The 27,841-nt window shown below is 50.7% G+C and overlaps 1 protein-coding gene across 2 annotated transcripts in view; it reads left to right on the forward strand.

The window, feature by feature from the left end:
* The window catches only part of Arhgap35 (Rho GTPase activating protein 35), a 115,869-nt gene that overhangs the window by 84,604 nt on the left and 3,424 nt on the right, over positions 1–27,841 (forward strand). For both annotated transcript variants that reach the window (XM_004867085.4, XM_087200541.1), the window contains exons 4-6: positions 18,899–18,976; positions 20,795–20,926; positions 27,284–27,389. In XM_004867085.4, coding sequence (XP_004867142.2) covers positions 18,899–18,976; positions 20,795–20,926; positions 27,284–27,389 — 316 coding nt within the window. The remainder of the gene's footprint in view (positions 1–18,898; positions 18,977–20,794; positions 20,927–27,283; positions 27,390–27,841) is intronic.

Below are 27,841 nucleotides of genomic sequence, written 5' to 3' on the forward strand. Positions count from 1 at the left end.
TCTGCTCCCTTAATGTTCAGTTTAAGATTTCATTTGGAAAAGGAGATTCTGTCACTCTGGAGAAAGCCTGTCAGCTGTCACCATCTTCTAGGGGAAGACAGGTTTCAAATGTTTTCATCCGAGAGAATTCACTGACCCTGTATCAGTGTGAAGCCTTGCAGCTCATTGTTACCCTCCCACCCACACAGCCTAGCCCTGCTGTTTTTACCCCTCTAGATCTCTTGGGCCTGGCCCTTGGCAGGCACTTACTCTTGCGCTCTCTGTTCAGTTTACTGTCAGAGCCCCTCAGTGACTGGTCTCTCTGCTCCTGGTCCCTTGTCCTCCAGTCCCTTGTCCTCCAGTCCCTTGTGCACACTGCTGCAAATTTATTTCTAAACCAGGTAGCCTTCACTTCACCTTCCCCTGTTGAAAATTCCTCAGTTGTTCTCCATCACTGCAGGACACAGTTGAATGCTGTGCCAGCAGAATCTGCCCCCGCCCATTATCTGACCTTGCCTCTTGCTATTTCCTTCCTCCACCCTAAACCTGTGGCCACAGAGCAGAGCTGTGCGTGGTTCTGTAAGCGTCCATCTTCCTTCTTACCCACTGAGACATTCCTTGCTCTTCCCTCGGAGCCAGGGCCCCTGTCTTGTGGCCCATCATGCCCTGTGCCTTCTTCTTTGAGTGTTTAGCACACTGGACACCAATTGTCTGCCTCCCTCAATAGACTCTAAGTTCCTCAAGGGAAGGGACCGGGTCTTCATCATTGTCTCCTCCAAACTAAGTACACAGGGCTCAGTAAATGATTATGAATGACTGAATGGTGTAGAGACACTCAAAAGACTTCATCCCTCAAAAGCTGTATTCAGCAGTGGAAACGTGAAGTTGTGTATATAGAAAAGGCAAAGGGAAAAGATGCATATAATAGTAAGGTCTTGAGCAAGGTTGCAACATCTGGGTGGGAACAGATGCCCTGTGTGTGTGGTGTAGGGGTAGAGGATGTGCTGCTAACGGTCCAGAGTGGGTGCAAGACATCTAGGTAGAGCATCTAAATAAATGGGCTTGGGAGGAAGGAGCTTCAGCCTGGGAGCCTGTGGGGAACTCGATGTGCCCTGGGTGGGAGCTGGAGTGGAGATTCCAAGACATCATCCCAAGTTTAGAAATAAGAAACTCAACAAAATAATATGGAGACCACATTATTCATAATAACCAAAAAGTGGGAACAGCCCAAATATCAAACTGATGCAAGGCAAACAAAATGTAGTACATCCATACAGTAGACTTATTCACCCATAGAAAGCAGTGAAATACTGAGAACCTTGAAAACATTGTGGTAAATAAAATAAACCAGTTCCAAAAGACCATGTATTGTATGATCCCTTTTCTACAGCATGTCCAGAATAGGCAAATATATACATTCAGAAAGTAAATTAGTAGTTGCTAGGAGCTGCAAGGAAGAAGTTTGGAGTGGCTGCTCCTGGCTATGGAGTTTCCTTTCATTTGTGTGTGTGTGTGTGTGTGTGTTTGTTTGTAGACAGTCCTGCATTGTAGTTGAGGCTGGGCTCAAACTCACTGCAACCCTCCTGCCTCAGCCTCCCTCGTTCTAGATTACAGATGTGTGCCACCATGCCTCTCTGGAGTTTCTTTATGGGTTGAAGAAAGTATAAAATTAAGCTGGGCATGATGGTGCATGCCTGTAATCTCTCCGCTGAGGAGATTGAGGCAAGAGGATCTCCATGATTTCAAGGCCAGCCTGGGCTACATAGTGAGCTCAAGGACCTATATAATGAGGACCTGTCTCAAAAAAATAGAAGGAAAATAAAGTATAAAATTGATTTTGGTAATGGTCGCACAGTTTATGAATATGATTTTTGAATTGATGTTTTGTTTTGTTTTTTGAGACAGGGTCTCACTGTGTAGCTCAGGCCGGCCTTGAACTCACTATGTAGTCCAGGCTGGCTTCAAACTTATGGGGATCTTTCTGCCTCACCCTCTTGAGTGCTGGGATTACAGATATATGCCACCACACTCAGCAAAAAAAAAAAAATTAATTTTATACTTTTTTGGGGGAGTGGGTACTGGGGATTAAACCCAGGGCCCTACTACATCCTCAGCTGCCATCTCCCTTTTTATTTTGAGACAGGGTCTTGCTAAGTTGCTGACTTGCCCAGACAGGGCTCAAACTTTGATCCTCCTATCATAGCCTGTCAGAGTTCTGGGTTTCCCAATGAGCAACCACCAGGACCCGCTGAAGTCTATATAGTATACTCCTAAATAGTGAATTGTATGGATGTAAACTGTTATCAGTAAAACTTGTAAAATAATGATAGAGGATAAAGAGGTGTTTTCCTCCACGTTCCGTAAGTTTTTCACTGAGTCCACAGAGGCAGTATTAACTGAGGTGGTCCCTTTGAGAAGTGACCTGCTCAAGCCATTGCTCAGCTCTGGAGAGCACCTGGACTTGAGAGAGACAGTGGCATCTGTATCCAGCTAGTGTGGGCAGCAGCACACAGAACAGAACAGGAGAGGACACTTGTAGATTTTCAGGGCTCTGAGGACGGAGTGCCCCAAGTGCAGTGCCTGGAGTGTCAGCAGCCTCAGGGAAGCAGCGCTGGCTCCCTCATAGCCCGTCTCATTTCCTACTACAAGCTGCTTGGTTTGGGTCCCTTCTGAGTTGACCTCTCCAGTTTTAGGAGTCCTTCCCCAAACACCCTACCTCCCGCCTGCCCAGGGCCAGATAGTGTCCCGCCTGGGTGAAGCAGTGGGACAGCTGCACCTGTTGTGGAATGACTGCCCTGTTGTGTCCCTGCCACTTTGCTAACCATGCAGGATCTGGGCAAGTGCTTTCTTCCTGTCACCTGGCACAGCATCTGCCCCTTGATCGGCTCTCAGGTACTTACTGAAGGGATAGCAAGTTATTCTTCCCATGTCCTAAATGAGTTACTATAGGGTAAATAAGGAAACACAGTCACAAGCTGCAGGATGAATTCTTGGGATGATCACTTGGAGATCTCTGATTTGGCTGGTTGTCTGCCAGCACTTGCCCTTATCAGGTTTGCCCTGTTTCCATTGGCCATATTGCTTGCAAGTTTTCTTTTACCTTTGAATGCTAGAGTGCTGTGGCCTCAGGGTCATCTTTGGAGTTTGCTTAAATATTTGTTGTTTGAGCACCCTGGCACAGTTCAGAGGAGGAAATTTAGGGGAAAAGTAGGTTCTCAGGTCCTGTAATCTGTAACCTGAAGGACTGCAAGCAGGCGGGGGTGGGAGGGGTGGGAGTGAGTGGAGATAGGGCCTCACTATGAAGCCTATACTCAAACCTTTGATCCTGCTGCTTCAACTTCCTGAGTGCTGGGATTACAGGTGTGCACCACCAGGTGTCTTTTTTACTTAGGCTTAACTGATGGTCTGTGGATAGGGTTCTGGAGCTCTGAAGCCCTGAAAATCACTGGAGAGGTTCTGTGTGCCTATGTGTATGCACATGAGCATTTGCATAGTGTGAAGCAGGTGTCTGCTGCCTTCATTATATCATTGGAGTAGTGGCACCTGCACCTTCTACGGTATCAGAAGCTACCATCCACACAAAGTGTTTGTGGAGTACCTGCATGTGATCTGGGACAAGCAAAGCCAGCAACACATCGTTGTCCTCAGCCAGCCACAACGGTGAAAACTACTTAGGGATCATAAAAAGAGAGGCCGCATGGCCCGGGAGGGAGACTTACTCAAATTTAAAGGATAAGTTGGATTGAAATGATGGCATCTAGGCTAGTTTATTCTTCACAGTTCTCTGAAATGGGTGACCTCACAGCTTCCCAGTGATCCCAAGCCTCAAGTTAGTTGCAGCTAGCCACTAGCTTTACTGTGTGCCTCTTTATTTTTTTTGGTACCGGGGATTGAACTCGGGACTTTGTGCTTGTGAGGCAGGCACTGGAACCACTGAGCTAAACCCCCAGCCCTACTGTGTGCCTCTCTTGCCATCGCTTCCCTTCCACAACACACTCATAGCAATAATAGTAACTAACTGTTTTAGTGTGGCAGCATGTTAGCCCTGGCTCTACTTCCTGTGTCTCACCTCTGTCTTCTAGAATGAAAGCAAATGTCTACTTACAACAACTTTCGGGGGCCAGATGTGATGGTGTATTCCTGTGATCCTAGCACTCTGTGAGGCTGAGGCAGAAGAATCACAAGTTTGAATCCAGCCTGGGCAATTTAGTGAGAACTTGTCTCAAGATGAAAATATAAAAAAGGGCACACGGGCCATGGTGGTGCACGCCTGTAATCCCAGCACTCAGGAGGCAGAGGCAGGAAGATGGTCATGAGTTCTAGGCCAGCCTGGGCTACATAGTGAGTTCAGGGCCAGCCTGAAGTACAAAGTGAGACCCTGTCTCAGAAGCGGAGGGGGGGATAAACCTCAACTTCAGCCCCTAGTACTGAAAAACAAAACCATACAGGGTGCTAGATTCTAGCAACTGCCTCAGTTTTATACTTTTCCATAGGGAGATGGCCTGCCATACTTCTACCTCCAATGTGTTTACACATGTTCTCAAGAAATAAATGTTAGGGAACATGTTGATAAGTAGTGCATAGTTCTTCAGAAAATATCAACCCAATTTTTCCTGGAACTACCCTCCAAAAAATTCCATTATAAAATTATTAAATGAAAAATGATCCTTAAGTATTTGGAATAAGTAATTTGCAAATATTTTCAGCTTTCTAACTAAGAGCAAGTTACAATGTCCTGATGGGAGACAGCAGAACAAAAGGCCAACTATTGCTCTAGCTGATCCCCCACAGCTGTTGGGGAACTCCCATATTGCTTAATCCAACTGGGAAGTGTGCTTCATTTCCACCAAGCACTCAGCACAGGGCTTTCTGTGAGAGGTGCCAGCACAGCGTCTGTGGGCAGTGTGGCCATGGTGGCCCTGAGCAAGTTCCTTCATTTCTCTGAGTCTCTGTTTCCTTGACTGTAACATAAAGACAAAAATAGCTTCCTTGCAGAGTCATTGTGTGCATTCAAAGAGTTCATGTGTACCAAATGGCAGCTCTGAGCTAAAGTTTCCACACGTCTCATTTAATCCTCATAGCAACCCTATGAGACAGCTGTGATTGCCAGTGTTCTGATAAGGAAAATGGGGTTCAAGCCAGGCGTGGTGCCAAATGCCTGTAATCCCAGCACTGAGGCTGAGGTAGGAAGATTATTATGAGTTCAAGGCCAGCCTGGGCTACATAGTGAGACCCCGTCTCAAAACAACAAACAAAAAAGAAAATGGGGTTCAAGAAGCTGCAGACACTGTCTGGGACTCAACGCCAAAGCTATCATCTTCCCAGCCACATTGCTTCCCGTCCTCAAAGGTAATCTGAAGCCCACAGAATATAGGCCATGCAGGGCACTGGCAGCTCATGGAGAAGTAGGCCAGATAATACTAGACTCAGCTCGCCCACACCAAAAAGGTCTCTCTGCTAGAAAGGGTTTTTTGTTTTGTTTTGTTTTTGGTACCGGGGATCAAACTCAGGACCTTGGGCTTGCAAGGCAGGCAGAAGAACCACTGAGCTAAATCCCCAGCCCCAGGAAAAGGGTTTTTACTCATACCAAATGTTGAGAGGGGCTCTCTCCAGCCCCCTAACACCACAGGGTCTCTGACAGTTGACACAGACTCCAGGAGTTAGCATCACACCGGAAAGTGTAAGGCCTCAGGCCCACAAGACTGACTTGCCTTCCAAGTAAGGGGTCGAGAAGACCCCTCCTACTTGCAGGAGTAGATAATTTGCTGGAATAGCTCACAGAACTCAGGAAAGCACTTTATTTACAATTAATGGTTTTGTGAAGGCTGCAGCTCAGGAAGAGCCAGGTGGAAGTGATACACACAGGGCAAGGAAAGGAGGCATGTGGTGCGTCCCTTCCATGTCCCAGTGGGCCCCCACCACCACCAAGTGCTTCGTGTGCTCACTAATCCAGAAGCTCTGCAGACTGTGCTGTTTTGGGTTTTTATGGAGTTTCTGTTACCAGGCATGATTGAGTAAATCATTGTCCATGAGGAACCAAAGACACTTCCATCATTCAGGAAATTACAAGAGTTTTAGAAGCTCTGTGCCAGGAACCAAGGACAAATAGGAAATCTACATTTCCTACTATACTACACTGCTCCATCCCCTACCCCTAGGGCTCCTAAATTAAGACCTTGTGGGCGGGTTTCCACCGCCCCCTGGAGGCACCCCGGTGAAAAGGCTGCCATCTGAAGCTGGCAGGAGCACCAGGAAGGGGCAGGCCTGGGGGCACAGGGCCCATTGCCTTCCATCAGCACAGTGATGACCCTGGGTTTGTGTGGGGCTTTTTGTTCACAGAGCACCTTCACAGTTTATTAGCTAATCTCCTGTGAGCTGGAGGATGGTATTAATCTCAAAGACTATTAAACCTTTTTACAAGAGGAAGCAGAAATCCCAGAGGCCTTTGGGTGCAGGCTCACAGCCCCAGGGAGGGTAAATCACCGCCCTTTCTGCTGTGCTGAAGGCTGATGGGGCTGTGGGATTTACAGCCTCCGACTGGGCAGATCCAAAATTTCCTGATTCCTTCAAACTTGGGAAGCAGCTATCTGTTGTGGAGCTACCATGAAGAAAAGCTGGCAGGTCTAGACCATTCAGTTTGGTCAGTTGTTTCCCTTCAGTCAGAAGGCCCAGCTCTCTGGCATTGTTTCCAGGAAGGCAGTACTTTTCAGTGTCTGCTCCCATCTACTCCTATAACTGTTGCTTAGGTACCACTACAGTTTGAACCAGCAGGTTCACTGTGAGTGAATGCCGTATTTGTGCTCCTTTGAATTGGCAGTAAAGTGCTAAAATATGAAGTGTTTTGTTTCATATGCTGTGATTTTTTAAATCTCTCCCTTCCCTATAATTCTAGGCTTATTAACAAATTGCTTCCTATAATCCAAATAGCATTAAAACACAGGTCTCACATTTTTTTCATTTTTGCTGCCTTCCATGCACCCATTCCTCACCACTCTGCTTGCTTATAAGTGAAGCACAAATTACTGGCATTCCAAAAATTCCCCACTGCCATGCAGGCCTGCAGTCTGCTTGCCAGCTCTTGGCTGTTCCAGATAATCAGAGTTCGTTGAGCTTGTGACTCGGCCTTGTGAGCGGATTTCCTCAGGACCTAATGCCCTGCCTGATCAGAACAGCGTGCCCTGGCAAGCTGCCTGGATGGCCCAGCAGCCAAAGAGAAGCAGGGCTTGTCTCACAGTAATCCTGCCTTCCACCCCAGACAGGAATGGTCTGGGTGGCAGTCCAGGTCCCCGACACTGTCCCATTGGCCTGCTTAGCCAAGCTGTCCCGCTAAGCTTAACCCCCTCTGTGCAAACTGAGAGGAGAGTGGGCTGGGTTTGCCATGAAGGACAAGCAGGAGGGCACAGAGGAACAGCAGGCTGTGCTAGAGATCGGCCCTCTGCTGAGCCCTCCAAGGAGCTGGCCTGCCTGTGGCATCCAGTCAGGGCTTGAGGGCACCCTTGGTCTTATCCTGCGCATGTCCATCTGCCTGTCTTACACACACACACACACACACACACACACACACACACACACACACACACACACAGAGTGTTGCCCCAGTGCTGGGTTTTCACACTCCTGCCCTCCCAGTTCAGGTTTACAGGAACAAGGAGAGGAGAGTCCTGCATGCCTGGTGTTCCCCAGGCCTAGGCTGTCTGTGCTAGTGCTCTGAAGGCTATACCAACATACACAGCAGCCCTGGGGCAACGTTCCTTCCATCCCCATTTTTCACGTAAGAGCATTGAGGCAGTGTGCACCACCAGGTGGAGGTCAGCCGGACATGAACTGAATGAGCCCAGCCCACTTTATTCCTGATCTTTCACTGAAGCCTCTATGAAATAATCTGTTCCTCTGGACTAGGCTGGCCCCAAACATGTCAGAGACCCATCTACAGCATGCTGGGAAGCTGGAAGGATTGAGCCCTGATAAAGAGCCTGCTAAGGAACATGTGGGCATCTCTGTAGAGTTGTGCCATCCTTGGTGGGCCTGCAGCCACAGCCAAACACCTTGCCCTGTCCAAGTGAGTCAGCAGACCAGGCTTGAACAGCAAAGGGCATGTTGTAGTGACTGACACAGTCACGGGAGGGGAAGGGGAAGGCAGAACCTCCACACATTTGTAGGGGAGCAGAGGGTGGACACTCTCCCTCCCGAGCCCTTGTCTAGGTGCTAGGGCCTATGCTGGGCCCAGCTACTGGAAGGGCCATCAGAAAGCACTGCCTGCCCTCTGGGACTTTGGGAGGCCACTGAGAGGATCAGCTTTAAGCAAGAGCACACTGCAGTCACTTCCTGTGCTCCTCACTGCCGTGTAGGATAGAGTGTAAGTGTGCTACTTAAACCGAGCCGTGGAATCAGACTTCTCAGGCTCAAAAACCAGCCCTGCGCTCTGTTTGCTCCCTGGTCCAGTTTCTCCAGTTACAAAATGGGAAGTGATGGTAGTGTACAACTCTTAGGGTGGTTGTAAGGGCTTGGTGGGATGCTGTGTATGAGGTGGCCCAGAAGGTTAGCAGGCCACAAATGTAGGCAGGGTCATCGTGGTGATGGGGCCAGCCGCAGCATGGAGGTAACAGCAGAAGGACAGCCTGGGGAAGGCCCTGAGGCAGGAAGTGGTGAGTCCTTTGAGGCTGTGAAAGGCCACTGGGATTGGAGTGAAGTGGGGCTGGAAGAGGTGACAGGCTTGAGCCTGGTGACAGGAGCCTCTGAAGTCCCATGTTGGGAAGTTTATATATTTGCCTGGATTGTGCGGGGTGGGATAAGCTTTTCTTCCAGGGGTTTAGAGCCTCTATCACAAGTGTTCATTCTGAGAAGTAAGGGACCAGGGCTGTGATTGGTGACATCTCTGCTTCCTTTCTGGGTCCCTGAGGATCAGGAACCTAGAGCAAGTTAACCTCTGTCTTCATCAAAGCTTGGGAGGAGTCTGCCTGTACCCTCGAGAGCCTTTCCCACTTGTGCCGCTGTGGGGGAACTGGAATGGTGCATGCGTGCAAGGGCGTTAGTATGCTTGTGTGCTGGCAAGCAGGCTGTGGCTTTGTTGGTAGCCCTTAGCCGTGAGTCCCTCAGAGTGGTGGCACCAGCTGCCTTCAGTCACACTGGCATCACCTTCTACCACTGGGCCTGTGCAGCATGGTGGCAGAATCACACCTCAGAGCCCAGACGGCACTTGAGTTCTTGGCAGCAGGAGTCTCCCAGATGTTCTGGCCTGGAACATTCTTTCCTATTCTGCAGAGCACAGCCTTCTCACCTCCATTGTGGCTCACACTTCTCACCGCCCCCCAGGCTGGGCAGTGTACGCTTCTGGAGGTCCGCACCGCACTCTGCCCATGTGGTTTCTTGAACACCGCTCTGGGTGTGTCTTCTATGGAGAGGCAGAAAACACAGCCTGTGTTGGGCTCAAAGCAGAGTCCAGAAGTCCCTCTTCACAGTTCACACAGGCCCAGCCAGATGCCAGAGCCATATGATGTCCCAGACCTGCTGCAAGGTTTTCCTGGCTCCCCGTCCAGCTCTCTGCCCCCTCCCCTCAGCCCTGAGATTTACGACATGGCTGTGTGGACCTGCGATGGCATCGGGATGCAGAAGGCCACAGTGCCTACTTGTAGAGCTAACACTCAGCCAGGCAGGCAGGCAGGCATAACAGCATTAGCAGCACTGTCCTGGGGACAAAGGGCTGGCATTAGCTGAGCAGCTCAATAGAATTGCTGGGGAAGACAGATGATGGGCACGGCGAGTGGCCTCAGCCTTCCAGTAAGGGAAGAACCAGAAAGATTCCAGGCACATCGGAGTAGGAAGATGGAAAGGAAGCCTGGTGGAGACTGTGAGTGTGGCCCCCAGCACACTTCACAGAGAAAGCAAGCAGGAACTACCAGTGCTTGCTTGGGACAGGAGCCCCCTGTCTTTCCCTGGCTCTGCCTGCTTGTCCTCCAATCACAGATGAGCAGACTGAGGAGGGCACAGTGAGGAGAGGCGTACTCTGATAAGATAACAGGGAGGATGGGAATTCTCACTCGGGAATGAATCTGCTCTGTATGGGATGTATCCTACACAGACTTTTTGCTTTCCAGTATGGGGGACTGGACCCAAGGGTACTCTACCACTTTCCCCAGTCCCCACCCCTTTTAAATTTTCTTTACTTTGAGACAGGGTCCCACTTAAGTTGCCCAGACTAGCCTCCATCATGTGGCCCTCCTGCCTCAGCCTTTTGAGTAGCTGAGGATACAGCATGCACCACCACACCAGGATCTACATACTTTTTTTTTGGTACCAGGGATCTAACTCAGGACCCTGTGCTTGAGAGGCAGGTGGTGGCACCACTGAGCTAAATCCCCAGCCCTCTACTAGACTATTTAAATGAAAAGGTGCTAAGGAGCTAACACTAGAGAGTAACATAACATTCCAGTGTGCCATCATTTCTGACTTGAGGTAGCAGGTTCAAACCCAGGCTCCACCACTTCCCCAGGTTTATGGTGTCTGACAAATGAATTAGCTTTGCTAAGCCTCCTTTTCCTGTCTGTAGAATGGAAATAAAAATAGTACTTGTCTTGCCTGGTATGGTGGCATTACAAGTATAATACCAGCATTTGGGAGGCCTAGACAGGAGGATCACAAGTTGAGATCCCACTTGGACAACTTAGCAAGACCCTGTCTCAAAATAAAAGAGGCTAGACCGGGAATTTAGCTCAGTGGTTTTGCTCGTGCTGTGCAAGCACAAGGACCTGAGTTCAATCCCAGGTATGAGAAGAGAGAGAGAGAGAAGAGAGAGAGGCAGGCTGAAAGTGTAACTCAATCCCATATGTATATTCGCGTACACACATACACAGATACATTCATATACGCACACACAAACTCTCTGGAAGGCTGAGGATGGTAGGCTGCAAGTTCAAGTCCCACATGGCAACTTGGTGAGGACCCCCCCATCTCAAAATTTAAACACGAAGAAAGGATGTAGCTCAATGTGAAAGCCCTGGGTTGAATCCTCAGTACTGCAAAAAATTTAAAAATTGCTGGGTGAGGTGGTGCACACCTATAATCCCAGCCTTCAGGAGGCTGAGGGAGGAGGATCACCATGAGTTTGAGGCCAGCCTGCACTACATACTAAGTTCAAAGCCCACCTGAACTACATAGTGAGACCCTGTCTCAAAAAACAAAACAAAACAAAAATAAATAAATAAATAAATAAATAAATAAATAAAATTATTGGGAGAGTTCACTATGCTGTTTATCGTGAAAAGCTTATTACAATGCCTGGCACTTGGAAATTCCTCAGCCAAAGGTTAACTGTTGTTGTTATTGCTATTTGAGTATTATTTCACTGTACCATCTACTCATACTGTCCTTTTATTTTTTTTTTGCTTTCTCTTATATAATCTCAATATTCACAACTTTTTGGTTTTTAGAGACAGTCTCACTGAGTAATTCATGCTGGCCTTGAATTCACTATGTAGCCCAGGCTGGCCTCAAAGTCACCATGATCCTCCTGCCTCAGCCGACAGAGTGCTGGGATTGCAGGTGTGCACCACCACCCACTTATTCACAACTTCTTGACAGACCATTAAATGATACCTTTAGCACTTTTCTGAGCTTACAAAGGCATGCAGGGGAGACAGAATGGCGGGCATTAGGCTGTGGGCTTTACAGAGGTGAGCTTATTGATTTCTGTCCCACAGTCAGATGAATAGCATCGGGCTCAGGATTCAAACCTGCACCTCCCTGACAGCAAAATTCAGTGTCATGCCCTTGTCCACTGGCCGTCGCTAGATCATTGGGCTGACGTGATCATTCGGCTCTGACAGTACCGTGCCAAGATCTCATTAAACACTGCTGCGACCTACACAGATTAGGGTCCAAAGCTGGGGAGAGCAGTGGGAGATGAAGACGAAGAAACCAAGAAAGAAGGATACATACCAAGATTGTGCTTGAAAGTTGGGAGCAGGTGGAACCAGAGCTTGTCCGGGAGCTAATGGCCACGTGGAGCGCCATGCGCTCTGTATTTATAGTGGAAGGCAAACAGGAAGAGAAGGTGGGGCAAACAGTGCTACATGGCCTAGGCGGACGTAGCGTGAGTTTTCGTGATGGGGCATGCCCAAAAAGAGAACAGGGAAGGATACAATGTAACTTTCCCACGGCTGTGCCATCCAGGGTCTAATCTATGGAGGAGATAGGACCATCTTTATGCTTGGCTCCTGGGAAAACACGTCCACATGTGAGGTGGGAATTGCAGTGGCTGCTGTGCAGAGGGGTGTGCAGTACACTGGCTTTTGATTCTGACCCTCCCACCCCAGCTACTTGCCCTTTCATCTGCCACAGAAGTGAGGGTCAGGGAAGCAGCAGGGTCCTCAAAAGGACATGCGTTATAGGTTGCTGGCGCGTGACCCAAAGGAAAGGCTGCCAGCCCCCCCCCCAAGACAGGGCAGATGTGGTGTGTGAGGGAGTTTCTTCCTCTGAGCCCTCCCTTGGGCTTTGTGGCTCAGCCTGCCTCAGCGTCCTCGAACAAGACACAAGGAAAATGGTTTATTCCATGCTCTCAGCCTCCAGAAAAGTTCATCTTGTCTGTTTTACCATACTGGCTGTGCCAGTTAAATTTTTGTGAAGGATGAAAGTGCTGAGTTGTTATATCTAAGTATAGAAAGTAAAAAATAAGCAAGTCCGAGTTTGTCTTGGAGGAAAAATTGACTTGTTGCTAGAAAAGAAACTTCAGAAGAACTGAAGCATGGTGTCAAGGAGCGGCAGGAAGGCCCAACAAGGCCGACTTCAGAAGGACTTGTGGCCAAGAGAGCTGGCCTGGGACCTAGGAATAAAAACTTGTTTGGACTTCTTAGAAAGACAGGCCCATGCCGGGCCAGGGGAGAGGGGATTCTCCCCATTGGTTTCCAAGTCCTGTGGGGCCCCGGTCCTGCCAAGTGCTGTTGTCACCTCTCAGGAGCCAGGGCAGCTGAAGGGTGAAACCTGCCACATCATAGCCCAGAGGAAGGCTGCAGGGGAGGGAACCAAGCCTGAATCTGTTAAAGGAACATACCTGTCCAGCAGATGTCTGCTCAATGAACATGTATCACTGCTTTTATCCACTGTTTTTAAAAAATTTTTTGAAAGTCATGCATGAACATGGTTAAAAGATTAAATGAAAAGCTTGCTTACATATAAAAAGCAGCTTTTTAAATTCTTCTTGGAAATGCTTTGTTCCTAAAGTATCTGGCCTTCCCCCCACCACCACCATAGTGGGGATTAAATCCAACTCTTCTTTTTATCTCATTTTTTTATTATTATTTTTTGGTACCGGGGATCGAACTTGGGACCTTGCACTTGCAAGGCAGGCGGCGGAACCACTGAGCTAAATCCCTGGCCCTTTATTTTTTATTTTGAGACTGAGGTCTTGCTGAGTTGCTCAGGCTGGGCTCAAACTTGAAATCCTCCTGCCTCAGCCTCGCAGAGTGCTGTTATTACAGAAGTGAGGCACCACACTGGCTCTGGTGTCTGGGTTTGGGATTTGGGGGGTGTTTGTTTGTTGTATGTGTGTGTTTTGTCTGGTATATTGCCCCCTTGTATTTGCTTCATTGAATTCAAGACCATAGACCTTAGAGGTCTGAACCACCCAGCAGCAGCAGCACCTGGGAATGTGTGAAAAATGCAGACTTGGACTGCACTCCAAAGCGACAACGCAGGGTCCAGAGTCTGTACTGTAATAAACCCTCCAGCCGATTCTGATGCATACTCGGCTCTGAGAAATAGCGGGGTAGAACGTAATAGAAGACCACAGCCCTAGAATCCAACAGGGTTCCGACCACCTGCACACCTCACAGGCTCTCTGGCCTCGTGCACACCGCTTCTGAACATCAGTGTGCTCCTCTGTGCAGTGGGATTAAGGGCCACCTGTCATTGTGAGCACTGATGGGAAAGCATGGGCAAACACTCAGCACTGCAGGCCCCACACGTAAGTGGTTTATTACATGATTGTTTTAAACTGTCTACCTAGATCATATACTAATCTTTTTAAACATATCCCAGTTGGATGGCTATTGAGTGAGGAGGGAATGCAAAAGCCTTGGCCAATTCCAGTAAATGATTTCTGTAGCTATGAATAGGTATTTTATATATTGAGAGAATGTAATTTCCACTCTTAGTTGTAGCTCTCTCTGTTCCCTAGAGCCACTAGAACAAGACTCTTCTACATGGTTGTTGTTCAGATATTTGAAAATAGTCACCTTAGCGATTCTGAACTTTCTCTTGTTCTAATCCCAGAGGTTAAATTTAACTGAAATTTGTAGGGATATTTTAGAAAGAAGGCAGGTGTGGTGGTACACACCTATAATCCCAGCAGTTTGGAGTGGCTGAGGCAGGAAGATTGCAAATTCAAGCCCAGCCTGGGTGACTTAGTGACTTAGTAAGACCTTGTCTCAAAATAAAAAAAGGGCTGGGGCTGTAACCCTGTACAAAGGTCCCATATTCAAATGAAAACAACGCTGAGATTCCATCTCACTCCAGAAAGAATGGCTACTATCAAGAAGTCAACCAAGGGCCGGGGATTTAGTTCAGTAGTGCCGGCACCTGCCTCATAAGCACAAGGCCCTGAGTTCAATCTCCAGTACCAAAAGAAAGAGAGAGACAGACAGACAGACAGACCGACCGACAGACCAACCAACCAACCAGTAACAAATGCTGGAGGGGCTGTGAGGAAAAAGGAGCCCTTCTCCAACTGTTGGTGGGAGTGCAGACTGGTGCAACCACTGTGGAAATCAGTGTGGAGATTCCCCAAAAAACTAAAACTAGAGGTTCCACTTGACCCAGCTATTCCCCTTCTTGGTATCTTCCTGCAAGAATTAAAAGCATCATACCACAGCAATATAACCACACCCATTTTTATAGCAGCACAGTTTATAACAGCTAAATCGTGGAAACAGCCCAGATGACCATCAACTGACAAGTGGATAAAGAAGACGTGGGCGTTTTTTATACCGTGGAGTACTACTCTGCCATAAAGAAGGATGAGCTTCAGACATTTATAGCTAAATAGATGGACCTTGAGACCATACTCTTAAGTGAAATAAATTGGACACGTGTTTAAATACCACATTGTTTCTCTGGTGTGAGAAAGTGAATGTGGAAATAAGGACTGAGATGTGTAATGAAATGGGAAATGGGAAGAGAGTGTTCAAATGGGAAGGGGAACAAGGGAAGAGGGAGGGAGAAAGGAAGGAAGGGACAAGAAAAAAAGTGAAAATAGGAGAAAAATGGGAGCAAAGCTTTTGTACATGGGAGGCTTGAAGGGGAGAATGGGATAAAATAAAATTTATTTAAAAATACAAGCAGGGCTGGGGATTTAGCTCAGTTGTTCCGCCGCTGCCTTGCAATCACAAGGACCTGAGTTCGATCCCCAGTACCAAAAAAATAAATAAAAATAAAATTATAATAAAAACAAAGGTCCCATGTACAGTCCCCAGAACCATGTGGGGAGGGGGGAAACACTGTGGAACGGGGGCTGTGAATATTAGTTTAAGCTTGGTGCTTTTTCAGGTGGACTTGGGAACCAGGAATGGACACTGGGGGGGGGGGGGTCACTGCCTGTAAGAATTCTGCTTTCTGCTAGCAGGCATGTGGAGTCTCTCCTGTAGTGTTTTCCTCTGGGGCACCAGGCCCTGGCTTTTCCTGCAGAGGTCTGGAGCCCCGTAGCAAGCTGCCCTGCTCTGTCCAGCATCCTGGTTCTCATCTGGGTACCAGGACCCACTTGTCACTTGCAGCCTTCATGGCATTCACAGTGAGCTCTCATTTTTATAATTGATGTCTAATTAGTAGTTGTAATAAATTGTACTAGCCAAGCTGACCTTTCCTAAATTATGCCGTGGTGTTGGGTATGATAGCAACAGAATTGCTATTTTAAAATGAGATTTTGTAAATAAACATGCACCAGGTTACAGGAAATACTAAGCTGATGATTAATTGGTGCTCTGAAGCTGGCCTTGTGTTTGCAAACACTTCCATTTTGGTGTTGATCCATCTAGCAAGGTTTTGCCGGGGCCACTCCTCTGATCGTTCCCAGATAGCTAAGTTGTAGTTTGTTTTCTGCCCTCTGATGCCAGGGCAGGTGTCAGGAGGAGGCAGTGCACAGGTACCTCTGTCTGCCCAGAGGGTCAAGGCACAGAAGATGATGCGTGGCCGAGGCTATCTCCATACTGGGCTGTGGGACCTGTGACACTGCTGCATTACTGAGGGCTTTCTGAGCTCTTGCCATTTGTACCTTCATTTTCTTTGCACTAAAGTGGGCTGGGGGAGCCAGGCATACTCTTTATTTTTTTGTTTTGTTGGTTTAGTTTTGTTTCTTTGTTTTGTTTTTTGTTTTTGCTTTTGGTACTGGGGATCAAACTCAGGTCTTTGGGCTTGTGCAGCAGCTGGCGAAACCACTGAGCTAAATCCCTGGCCCTGTTTGTTTGTTTTTGAGACAGAGTCTTACTGTGTAATTCAGGCTGGCCTTGGACCCACTATGTAGCCCAGACTGGCCTCAAATTCACAGCAGTCTTCCTGCCTCAGCTTCCTAAGTGCTGGAATTACAGGCATGCACCACCAGACCTGGCTAGGTTTAGTATTTTTTTTTTGAGACAGGGTCTCACTATGTAGCCCAGGCTGGCCTCAAACTTATGGTGATCCTCCTGCCCCAGCCCCCCGAGTACTGGGATTACAGGTTTGTACCATCACACCCAGCTGAGACCCTATCTCAATTTTTTTTTTTTTAAAAAGGTGACAGTGGGCTGGGGATTTAGCTCAGTGGTTCCACCACCTGCCTCCCAAGCGCAAGGACCTGAGTTCGATCCCCAGTACCAAAAAATAAAAGGCTAGGGGGAGGGAAGGAGGGAAGAAGAAGAGGAAGTAAAAAGTAAAATGAATTAAGATGTGTTGTATACACGTTTACCAACTCCCTACAATGAATGTAGTCATTACGTACTAAAAAAATTTTTTAAAAGGGCTGATAACGAGGACAAGGGAAGGGAAATTTTTTTTTTTAACTAGGAAGTGAAAACCTCAAACTGCTGACACCCCTGATTTGTCAGCATGTGGGTAATCCCTGAGCAGTGAAATGGGTAGGAAGTTTAAACATGTCTGAGAACAGCTTAAAAAAGCCACTGAGGCACACTTCCCTGGTCAGAGTACTGGAGTGACTCGGGATGGTGAATAGGTCTCAACAGCGGGGGGCGCGGCACCATCTCGGAAGCCGTCCAGAGCTAGGGAATTTGACACATGTGGGACTTCTGGGGAGACTGCGGGCCAGACCCCAGCCAGTGGGTTAAAGTGAAGCAGCGTGAGGCTGAGCTGGGGCTCCTGGAACAGTGTGGAGCACAAGTGTGGCAGAGGCCTGGGCTCCGACCGGCCACCCCATGACTGTGCAGCTTGGGGCGTGGACTTCAACCTTGTAAACCTTGCTTTTTCTCAGCTGTATTCTGTCCCTAGCCAGCAGCTCCTCCCAGGGGTGTGGAAGGCTGATGGCATTGTGACTTATGACTGTGCCGGTGGGTGTGGCGCACAGCATGGTCCCTGCTCAGTTAGGGATCCTGTGGCACAAGAGCATAGCCAGGGCAGCGCCTTGGTCACTGTGCAGTGTCCCTGAGGCCAGCCCATTGTCCCCTTTCTCTGAGTGAGGGGCCTGTGTGCAGTTAGCAGCTTTTAAATGCTCACCTGCCATCAGTCCCAGGCCCCGGAAGGTACAGAGTGACTGCTTCTCTCCTGTGGCACCCCCCAAAGGCAGCAGCCACAATAGTGATGACATTGATACGCTTGGCTCTCGCTGCCCTCGGGGCCTGGCCCTCCCTCTGCTGCCTGCACTGCCTCCATGCCCAGTGGTGGCCACCAGGACAGGTCCGCAACCCAGCACTGCTCAGGACCAGGGTCTTCACAAGGCTTTCCAGAGTTTCTTTGACCAGCAGAGCCCATCCTGGTTTTTAGCAATGACATCACTGTCCTTTACACTTGTGATCTTAGTGGTGAATCATGGGTTCTCCTCCCCTGGGACAGGGAGAGTGGGCTCAGTAGACTTCCTTGGGGTAAGGGCTACAGTCAATCTTTCATTTAATTCTTTATGTTCTAGGTCATTGATTTTTACTATTGATTTTTTTCCTTACCTCACAGTATACACCAAATAAGTTCCAGGGGAATGAGAATTTAAAAAAATCATAGCTGCATATGATGGCACACTCCTATAATCCCAGGACTTGGGAAGCTGATGCAGGAGAATCACTTCGAGTTCCAGGCCAGCCTGGACTGCCTAATGAGTTCAAGGCCAGCTTGAACTACATAGCAAGACCCTGTCTCAAAAAAAGTTTTGCATTATGTACTTTAAAAAATATTAATAAAAGAAGATAGGAGCCAGGTGTGGTGGCACACACCTGCAATCCCAGCTACTCAGGAGGCTGTGACAAGCAGATTGCTTGAGCCTAGACATTCAAGACCAACCTGGGCAGCATAGAGACCCTGTCTTCAAAAAAGTGACAGGGCGGGGATCAATATTAATACCATTAACATAATTCCTTGGTACTCAATGAGAAGAAGCATTGAACCCAGGGCTTTTGCACTGAGCCACACCCCAGCCCCTTTTTTTGTTGTTTTGAGACAGGGTTTCTCTTAAGTCACTCAGGCTGCCTCAAACTTTTGATCCTCCTGCTTCAGTCTCCTGAGTAGCTGGGATTACAGGAGTATACCACCACACAGAGCTATTTTAAAATTTTTAAGTGAAAAAGAAAACAGGAAATGGGTTAAAGCATCTAGAAAAAACAAAGCATAGTTAGCCCTGCTTCTCTCTCACAGTGGGCACCTGGTGGGCCCTGGGCTTACTTCATTCCTTGCACACAGACCTCATTCCCTGCTCCAAACTTACTGCTCATAGGACCCCTGCCTATTTATTTCCCCTCAGGACTGAGCACTGAAGGCATCTACCGAGTCAGTGGGAACAAGTCAGAAATGGAGAGTCTGCAGAGACAGTTCGACCAAGGTAAGGTGCCCTGGCCAGGCCTGACTACTGGAGCCAGGCAAGGGCAAGGCAGATGCCACGGCTGCACTGCCCCAGGGGCCTGCAGCTGTTCCTACAAAGCCACGGCCAGGGTCAATAGCCCAGAGATGGAGGAAGAGGCCACCCATGGCCAAGGCCGAGCCACCATGCCGGGCCACCCCTGCACCACTGTACACAGACGCTGCTCCAGGTGGCCTGGCTGGGGATGTGACACAGAAGTCAGGTGAGGTAAGGTCCTGTTTGCCAGGACCTGGGAGCGCCCTCACCACCACTGGAGAAAGGTGTAGGGTGCTGGGCTGAGCCACACTGACTCTCAGCATGGTCCCTCTCCTAAGCTTGATCAGCCAGGCGATCAGACTCTACCTGTGGAGTGAGAAGCCACACCTGCCCGTGCCAAAAGCCAACAGCCCAGAGCAGCAAAAGTTCCCAACAGTCAGTGGCCAGGGAAGGAGGCCAGCGGAGGGCCACAGAAGGGAGGTCTGAGGGGTGCAGCTGGGAGCAGAGCCCCCACCACACACCTCACATGCCACTGTCAGCCCAGCTGGCAGCGGGCCGGAGTGAGCACACAGGAGTGGGAAGTGGCGGTTGCTCTTGCAGTCTGGACACTAAGGTCAGGTGAGGGTGGAGGGACTGGGCTATGGCTCAGTGGTGCAGTGCTTGTTTAGTGTGTGTGAGGCCTGGCGTCCCATCCCTGTCACTGCAAAAATAATGAAGGCCGAGCCCTACCACACAGGTTACTTTTACAGTCTCCTGTCGCTGAAGGTGAGGGACACGTTTTGAGAACTGCATTCTTAACTGTTCTGTCACCAGGAGAGCATTGCAACCCAGACTAAAACAGCCACGTCGTCACTAGGTGGTACATCTCGTGGGACCAGTCCCACGTGCTGCTGACTGGAATGTGGTTAGGTGGCTCGTGACAAGAGCAGCAAGAGTCTAAACAGGTCGAAGCTCCCCAGATGGTGTTTTTTTGGTGTTTTTTTTTGGTTCCGGGGATCGAACTCGGGACCTTGCACTTTCGAGGCAGGCGCCGGAACCACTGAGCTAAATCCCCGGCCCTTAGCTCCCCAGATGGACTCTTGGCAGTGCCTGTCAGTAGACGCTTTCTACATGATGAGGGATTCAGGGGAAGAAGGCCAGAGATGAGATCAGTGGGGCTGTGTCATCTCCTAAGTTCTGCAGCCACGGGGCACAGGGATGGACAGGCAGTCATCGGGATGGCCGTCACGCTCTTTAGTGAGCAGCCTTGCAGCAGTCTCCTCCCTTCCTCCCAGGGAGGGCAGTGAGGATAGGCAGCCCCACACTGCTGCCAGTGAGGGAGGCAGGTGGGCGGCTCAGAGACACAGTGGTGCAACCACCTACCCAAAGGGCTGCAGATCCAGCAACCTTAGAAAGTGGCCTTGGGGGTCACTTGCCTCCTCCAACCACAGATCTCTTTTGTTTTCCTGTGTATGGTACTGGAGATTGAACCCAGGGCCTTCATGCTGTCACAGCCCCAGCATCCCTCCCACTTCAGATGGGGTCTTGTTCAGTTACTTAGGAGGCTGGACTTGAATTTAGGATCCTTCTGCCTCAGCCTCTCTTGAGTGCTGGGATAACAGGTGTGCGCCACCTGCCCACCCTCAGACTCTTTGGCAGCATTTCACACATGCCACCTCCTCCCCAGTCCTTTTGAATCCTGAGTTTCTGGCCAGTATCCCCAGAGCCCCAACCTTTCCCTGGCCTCTCCCAGGCCTTGAGTGGCCCTATTGTTTCTGCCTAGCATAGATTGGTCCAGCCTCACTTCTCCTGACTTCCTTTCAGACCACAACCTGGACTTGGCAGAGAAAGACTTTACAGTAAACACTGTGGCTGGTGCCATGAAGAGCTTTTTCTCCGAACTGCCAGACCCTCTGGTCCCTTACAACATGCAGATTGATCTGGTGGAGGCACACAGTGAGTACCGATGGCCCAGGGTCTGGGTGCCCAGGCAGGTGGGTGGAGCAGGGGTGTGGCACTGTACTGACAGGTCCTTCCCTCAGAAGAGATGTGCTCACCTTGGCACTGAGGTTGGACCGGCCACGAGAGAGGAAGTAGCGGCGGGCCCAGGCACCTTCCCACTAGGCCCCACCTTGGCAGGCCGCAGGTGCAGGTCTAAGGGTCTACCAAGCTCTGTTCGTGGAGTACATGGTTTGGGTGCCTGACCTGACCAGATGCCTGCTCCTTTGCTTATGGATAGCAAACCCACTTGGGCCTGGGAGTCAGCTGCTGCCCTTACCGTCCCTGCTGTGGGTAAAGGGAGGCTTGGGAAGGTCTAGGCGCAATGTTAGCCAGGACTGATTTTGTAGTGGGTTTTCCTCACCCCTTTCCTTCCCTCTGTCTTCCCACCCTTTGTGGGAGGGAGGCAATGTGTTGTGAGGCTGTACACCTCTTAAGCCACCTCTGGAGGGAAAGGGACGTTTCCAAAGGCCCAGCCAGATGTTTCCTTGGCGCTGCAGCACACTCGCCCACAGGTTGCAGTGGCGGTTTCTAAGTGCCATCTCACCTGACCTCTTGGAGCTCCCCCATGGACGCAGTACCTTTTCTAGCCAAAAGCAGCTTCTAACTTCACCCCTCTTTAGGGCCAGGACCCAGAAGCAGCCATTGCTGGGCACCTGCAGAAGGGAGTTCCCTTGCCAGCTGCCCAGAGATGGCCTGGGAAGAGAAAAGGAGACGTGCTCCTCAGGCCATGGGGCATTAGGCTCATCTTGTCACTGCCCAACTCAGAGGAGGGGTTTGAAACAAGCAGAGCTTACCCACAAGGTCAGTAGTGAGGCAGAACTTTTACAGGTTAGAGCTCAGTTCCCCTTAGGTCTGGCTCCCAGATTCTTGGTGGCCTCTAATGGAAGCAGGTGCTAAGGAAGCCCACCCGTAAGCTGAGGAGGCTAATGAGCTGCAGCCCCTGCCCTGCCTTCAGGGTCATCTTTCCAGTGTCTGCCTCTCCCTGAGTGTTTGTTTCCACAGTCTACATGCCACTCTTCCCTTCTGCCCATACGGCCAAGCCAGATAGAATTAGTTGGTCAGAGCTCCTATCCTCAGGTTACCCTTACCCACCAGGGACAGGGCAAGTCTGCATCATGCTTATGGGCCTGTCACCGGGCCTGGCCCTCCTTCCCACTACCTCTGAAGACAGAGGAGTTAGAGGTGGGGACACATGCTGGCCTCTCCTGCAGCCTCCAGTGGAAAGCACAGGGAGTCTCTGGAGCAGGCCCTCTCAGCCCATCGCCCAAGCTTGTCTGAACAAGAGTTCGGAAAGGTGTGGCCTGGTCCCCTCTCTCTGGAAGCCCCAGGCCTCTCAGCATTCATCTTGCCTTGGCGCCATCTAGAGGCGTGCAGGATCCTGGCAAGCCATTGTCTCCAGGGGAAGTGCTGACAGGGCACCTTTTTGGGGGGGGAGGCGCTACTGATAGGGAAACAGCCGCCCTTCCTACAGCGCCGCTTCATGGGGCCGCTGCTGAAGAGGTGGCTGCTTGCATTTCTCCTGCAGCAGCCTGGAAAAGGGTGGAGGTTTTCAGCTTCCTCTTCCCGTTGTGTGTTTCCTGTGTCCACACTAGTCAGCTGGGGCTCCTCTGTAGTCTTGGACCTGGCAGAAGGGAGTGGGGGAGGAGGGCTTTCACTGTCATGGCCCCTCTCACAGCCAAAGTAACCGAGGGATGAGTGACTGTGGCTCTGTAGGCTGTGGGTAGCTGAGCCAGAGACACGAGGTAGTGCAGAAGTTAAGTGTCAAGGGACATCGTGCCCGAATGTAGCTATTTCCAGACTGGCTGTGTCTCCATGGCAACATCAACTTGACCAGCTCCTTCCACTTAATACCTAAGAGCAGCTGTGTCTGTGGGTTGTGGCTTGGGCCTGCTTTCACATCTATCACCACAAACACCAAGGTCGCTGTCTAATTGTTCTGTTAGCAACAGAATTTCACAATATTGAACATTGTTGAAAATGTGCCCACAAGTAGAGGTTTTGCAATTATTCACCAGTTATCTTCCTGCCACATTCAGAATGATGTAGGGGATTGAGGAATGAATGGCAGCAACAGCCAAACCTCACTCGTGTGCTTGCAGCATGCTGGCCTGGCTCTCTGCAAGGCAGCAGCCCTGAGGTGCTGGGTGATGCCTCAGTTTACAGAGGAGGAAACTGAGGCTCTCAGAGCACAACCTGGCTTGAGCCCAGGACCACCCGGCTGGGAAGTGGTGGTGGTGCTAGAGTCCCTGCCCTCTGGTTCACAGTGATGTTCTCTGCAGACAGAATGAGGCAGGCAGCACGGCAAATAGGGAGTGAGGGGCGTCCTGAGCTGGACCAGGTCCAACCAGGACCAGGACTCCAGGAGGCAGAGGAGAAGGCTTTGTATAGCCCATCTCTGCCCTGCCCATATCGTACCCTGGCCTGGGAATAATTCTTGTCCTAGATCTGCCTTCTCCTCTCTCTCTATCCCACCTCCTTCCCTATTCCCAACCCTGCCCATCCAGTCCTCCAGCCCTGTGTGACAGTTTTTGTTCATTGGGGTTCCTAGAGCTGGCTCTGTCCCAGACCAGAAGTTCTGGGCTAAGGACTTAGCCCCAGTGCCCTCAATACCCCTCAAAACTGCTTGTAAAGTTGCATTTTCTTAGTCTAGGGAGAAGGCCAGTAGCTTGACCAGATTGTTTGGGGGAAGTGGTTCAGGATACTGGCTTATCACCCTATCCTTCCTCTTTGCTGAGACAACGTAGGCCAGAGAAAAGACCGATTGCCAAAGTCAGCAGGCAGACAGCTCTGCTGCCCTTGGGGTTCTTGTTCTTATGCTGCCTTGGGACATTGTTGATTCTGGGACACTGCCTTCCTCATGTCTGACCCTCTCTTCCAAGCACAGGTTTATAAATTTCACAGATACTCCTATGTGCCGGCCCTATGTGAACAAGGGCTATGGCAGTGGACAGTGAATATGTGGTTCCCTCCTCAGTCTGGTGGGGCAGGGACGCTGAACATGTTGCAAAGTCTCCTCCAGAGGGACAACCTGAATTTCCATTCCAGCCCCACATAGTGAGATCCCAGCCTGGCCTTGGAGTCACCAGCCGCCTGGGGGAGAGGCCAAGCTGCCCACTGGCTGCCTGCACACCTAGCTACTGAAAGCCTGTGACCTTGAGCCAGGCTGTTTCCTTTTCTTGTGATGTGGGTATGCAGGGTGCTCCAGGCACTGAGGGGGCAGCAGCAGATCCAAGCTGAGCACTGGCTTGGCAGGCTGGGGTCAAAGACAGCAGGCTGCCAGGGCAGGGACCCTGCCACCAGTCTGGGTGACCTAGGGCCAGTTTTTGTACCTTTTTGAAGCCCTGGTTTGTATTGTGCATGGTGTCTCTGAGGTCGCTGGTGGCCTCTGACTATTCCCACCACTTCCTCCTGAGTTACTGGGGTCTCGAGGCTCTGTCCAGACTTCATCTGGCTCACCTGGGCCCAGAATGCCCCCTGCACCTTCCTTACTGTCTGTGTGGGGCCCCATCCCGGGAGGAGATGGCTGGAGGCATGGCTGAGATGGGAGCCTGGCCTGGCCTGGGGTCCCCTCCCACCTGCCCCATCACCAGCCTTTGACCTTAGTGTGACCTCTTAAGCATGCTTCTCAGCCAGCACAGGGGAAAGCCCAGCCTCCTTCTTTCCACTCAGTGCATGGTGAAGGCTCCCCAAGAGCAGCTGTGAAACAGTCTCACAGCAGCCCAGCCACCAGCAGGTGTAATGCCTCACTGGTGCCTTCTGCGCATGCAGAGGTCTAGGCCTAGAGTAAAGCCCTCCCCAAGAGGGCCCTGGGGGCCAGCGGTGAGCTCTGGGAAGGAGAGACAAATGAGGTCAGGCGGACAGGACATGGGCAGGGTTGGCCTTGTTCCGAGAGGCTGGCCTGGGCTTTGCCAGGACTCCCCTTCTCTCCCTGTGGTCTTCTCAGCCCTCCTGAGACCTGGCCAGGGCTGGGGGAAGGGAAAGGAAGAGCAAGACACTGGCCACCAGCCCCTTATCAGGCTCCAAGCTGCAGGGCTGGGCGGAGGGGGCTGGGCTTCCTCCAGTGGCTCCATTACTGCCCCAAGGAGGAAAGAGGAAGCCTCCGGCAGACTGTGGCCTAGCTAGCCCAGCTTCCTTTCTCAGCTAGGGTGGCTGAGACTCGGCTCTTATGTGAAGGTGCCACTCAAGGGCCGGACTAAAATAAACACAGCTGTGTTTGTGTCACACAGGCACCTACAGAGACCTGCACACCCGCATCGGGAAGGGGGGAAGATTATTTTATTAAGCAAAACTTGGAGCCATAGTACACATGCTTCTCAAATGATCTCCAACTTCCCTGCAGCATTTTACTTTGTTTTTGTTTGTTTTGTTTTGTTTTGTTTTGAGACAGGGTCTCCCTATGTAGTCCAGGCTGCCCTTGAGCTCGAGGGGATCCTCCTACTGCAGCCTCCCAAATTCTGGGATTACAGGTGTGCATCACCACACCCGGCTTGAATTTACTTTTCCTAGAAAACTTCGTTGATACATAATAAAGGCTGACAAGAACCTGCTGTTGAGATTGAACCCTTAAAATGAATCTTGGGTTCAGAGAATGAGTCAGATCATAGTTGTACATTATTTCCTGTAGATTTTAGTCATTTTCTAACATGCTCCTCTTACCAACCCCCACTGTCACACCAAAACTGTGCCTGGTCTCAGGCCCCCTCGCACAGCTCCTGGCCCAGCTCTTTCCTGGTGCCTTGCACACGGACAGCTCCCAGGTGCTCATCTTGTGTCTAGCCCTGAGCTCTGTCCTTGACTGACATGCTGGTGTCCCTGTCCAGGGCCACACAGGTGTGTAGTGTTAGAAGATTGGTACCCAGGACCATTTGAGTTGGAATCTGGGCTCTGAACCTCCACACAACCTTTCTCCCTGCTCAGCCCTGCCCAACTAGCACCGAGCTCCTGCATGACCCTCCCTACCATGTCCCTCCAGGCATGTCATCTGCTGCAGAGGTTCTTACCTAAGAGGCCATGGCCTACCTCAAGAACACATAGCATGGCTGGGCATGGTGGTACACACCTGTAATCTCAGAGCTCAGGAGGCTGAGATAGGAGGATTACCACGAATTCAAATTTGAGGCCAGCCTGGGCTACATAGTTCAAGGACGGCCTGAACTGCATAGTGAGACCCTGTCTCAAAAAAAAAAAAAAAAGGAAAACATGGAGGATTCATAACCCTCCAGGAGTCTGGGACAGGAAGGTCCATGGCATGGTTGTGGGGAAAGCCTGTGTGCCTAAGCCCATTGGGAATCATTGTGGTTCTTAAGCCCCCCAGGGAGGCCTGGACTTCAGCTACAGATGCCCACTGTCTCCCTCGGGGCCCTCTAGCGGCCTTCCTGAGCCCTGGTGTGCTAGAGCTCCCTTTCTGTCCGAGGAGCTCCAGGGCTCTGTCCAGGGCAAAGAGCTCTGTCTTGGCCGACCATGGCTCAGGTGGGCTCTGAGCTAGTTCTGCTTCACAGCCAGGATGGGCCAGGCCCCTGAAGGAGGGGTACCAAGACACCAGGGAGCCACAGCTCAGGCTCCACAGCCAGCCAGTCACCCTTCCACTGCCAGCTCTGCCACCTGGGGCGCCTGATACCTTATGCTCCAGATGTGATGGGAATCATCCTGCCTCCAAATTCTGACTGCATTGGGCCTGGCACGGTTACGTACTTTCTTCAGGGCAGCCTGTTTCCCTCTCCTGGGACATTACAATTCCCTGATGGGCAATGTGTAGGCGGCAGTGGGGGAAGGGGGTGCCAGCCCCTTTTGATGAGCTGCCTAAGAATTCCCCTACTGTTTCTACCAGCTCCTTCTACTAGACAATGTATGGAGCAGGCTCCTTGGGTCCTAGGGAAAGGACAGAGCCCTGGTCTTTTGGCAGGCTCCCTCCCTACACGTCTGCTGGCGTGGGTGTGTGGTTAGGAAGCAGCCAGTCTTTCTGCATTGGGATGCCTGTCTCCAGGGGCAACCGAGGGGTGAAGAATGGCGTTCTTTATGGTGGAGTCTCTGGATGGTTCCGTCTCAGGTGGGGGGCCAGGAAGCCCCAGCGCACAGTGCTGCACTTCAGTAGGGGCCTGGGACACAGAGGTGAGCCTTGCTGCTGGGCTCGTGCCACTGCCAGGTGTGGCAGCTGTGGGCACAGGCTTTGGAGAGAAGGCCAGGGTTGGCATGTCTGAAAGCCCTACAGAGGGTATCCGGAAGTGGCCCCCAGTCCATGCATGGGTTCCACCTCTTAACCACAGGACACCCAACCAGCTATGATCATAAAAGTCCGATTTTCTCTCTCCTCAGAAATCAACGATCGAGAACAGAAGTTACACGCCCTTAAGGAGGTGTTAAAGAGGTTCCCAAAGGAAAACCATGAAGTCTTCAAATATGTCATCTCTCACCTGAACAAGTAGGTTGTAGGGCTTTCTGGCTGTTTTTCCTCCTGAGGGAAAGGAACAGCCAGGGTCAACTAAGAGCTGTTGCCAAGGCTCCCTTCTCAGCCTGGTGTGGGGTCGGACCCAGCTGGCAGCATCAGAGATCTGCCAGGGATGCTGCTCAGCTTCCTCCCTGGGTCCTCACAGCAGCGCATCCTTGGGTCTCTATCCTGGTGCAGAGAGGCCCTTGTGGCCCCAACGTGCCCAGCACCAGGTAGTGCACATGGCTTCTGCTGAGCTTACAGGGCACTTTGTGAAGCCTGTGCCCTTGTGCCCCCAAGACAGAGGACAGGAAAGATTCTCAGTGGGTGCTGGTACCTCCAGGAAAGGGTCCTAGCAGCACCCACAGTCCTCTCTATTTCCACTCCAGGAGGGGCCTGCCGAGAGCAAGCTCACGCCTCTGTGCTGGAGTGCGGCGCTGCTGCAG

The sequence above is a fragment of the Heterocephalus glaber genome, unplaced genomic scaffold (genome assembly GCF_053883595.1).
Source record: "Heterocephalus glaber isolate CG9 unplaced genomic scaffold, H.glaber_assembly_v1.0 deba00001744, whole genome shotgun sequence".
NCBI classification, from domain to species: Eukaryota; Metazoa; Chordata; class Mammalia; order Rodentia; family Bathyergidae; genus Heterocephalus; species Heterocephalus glaber.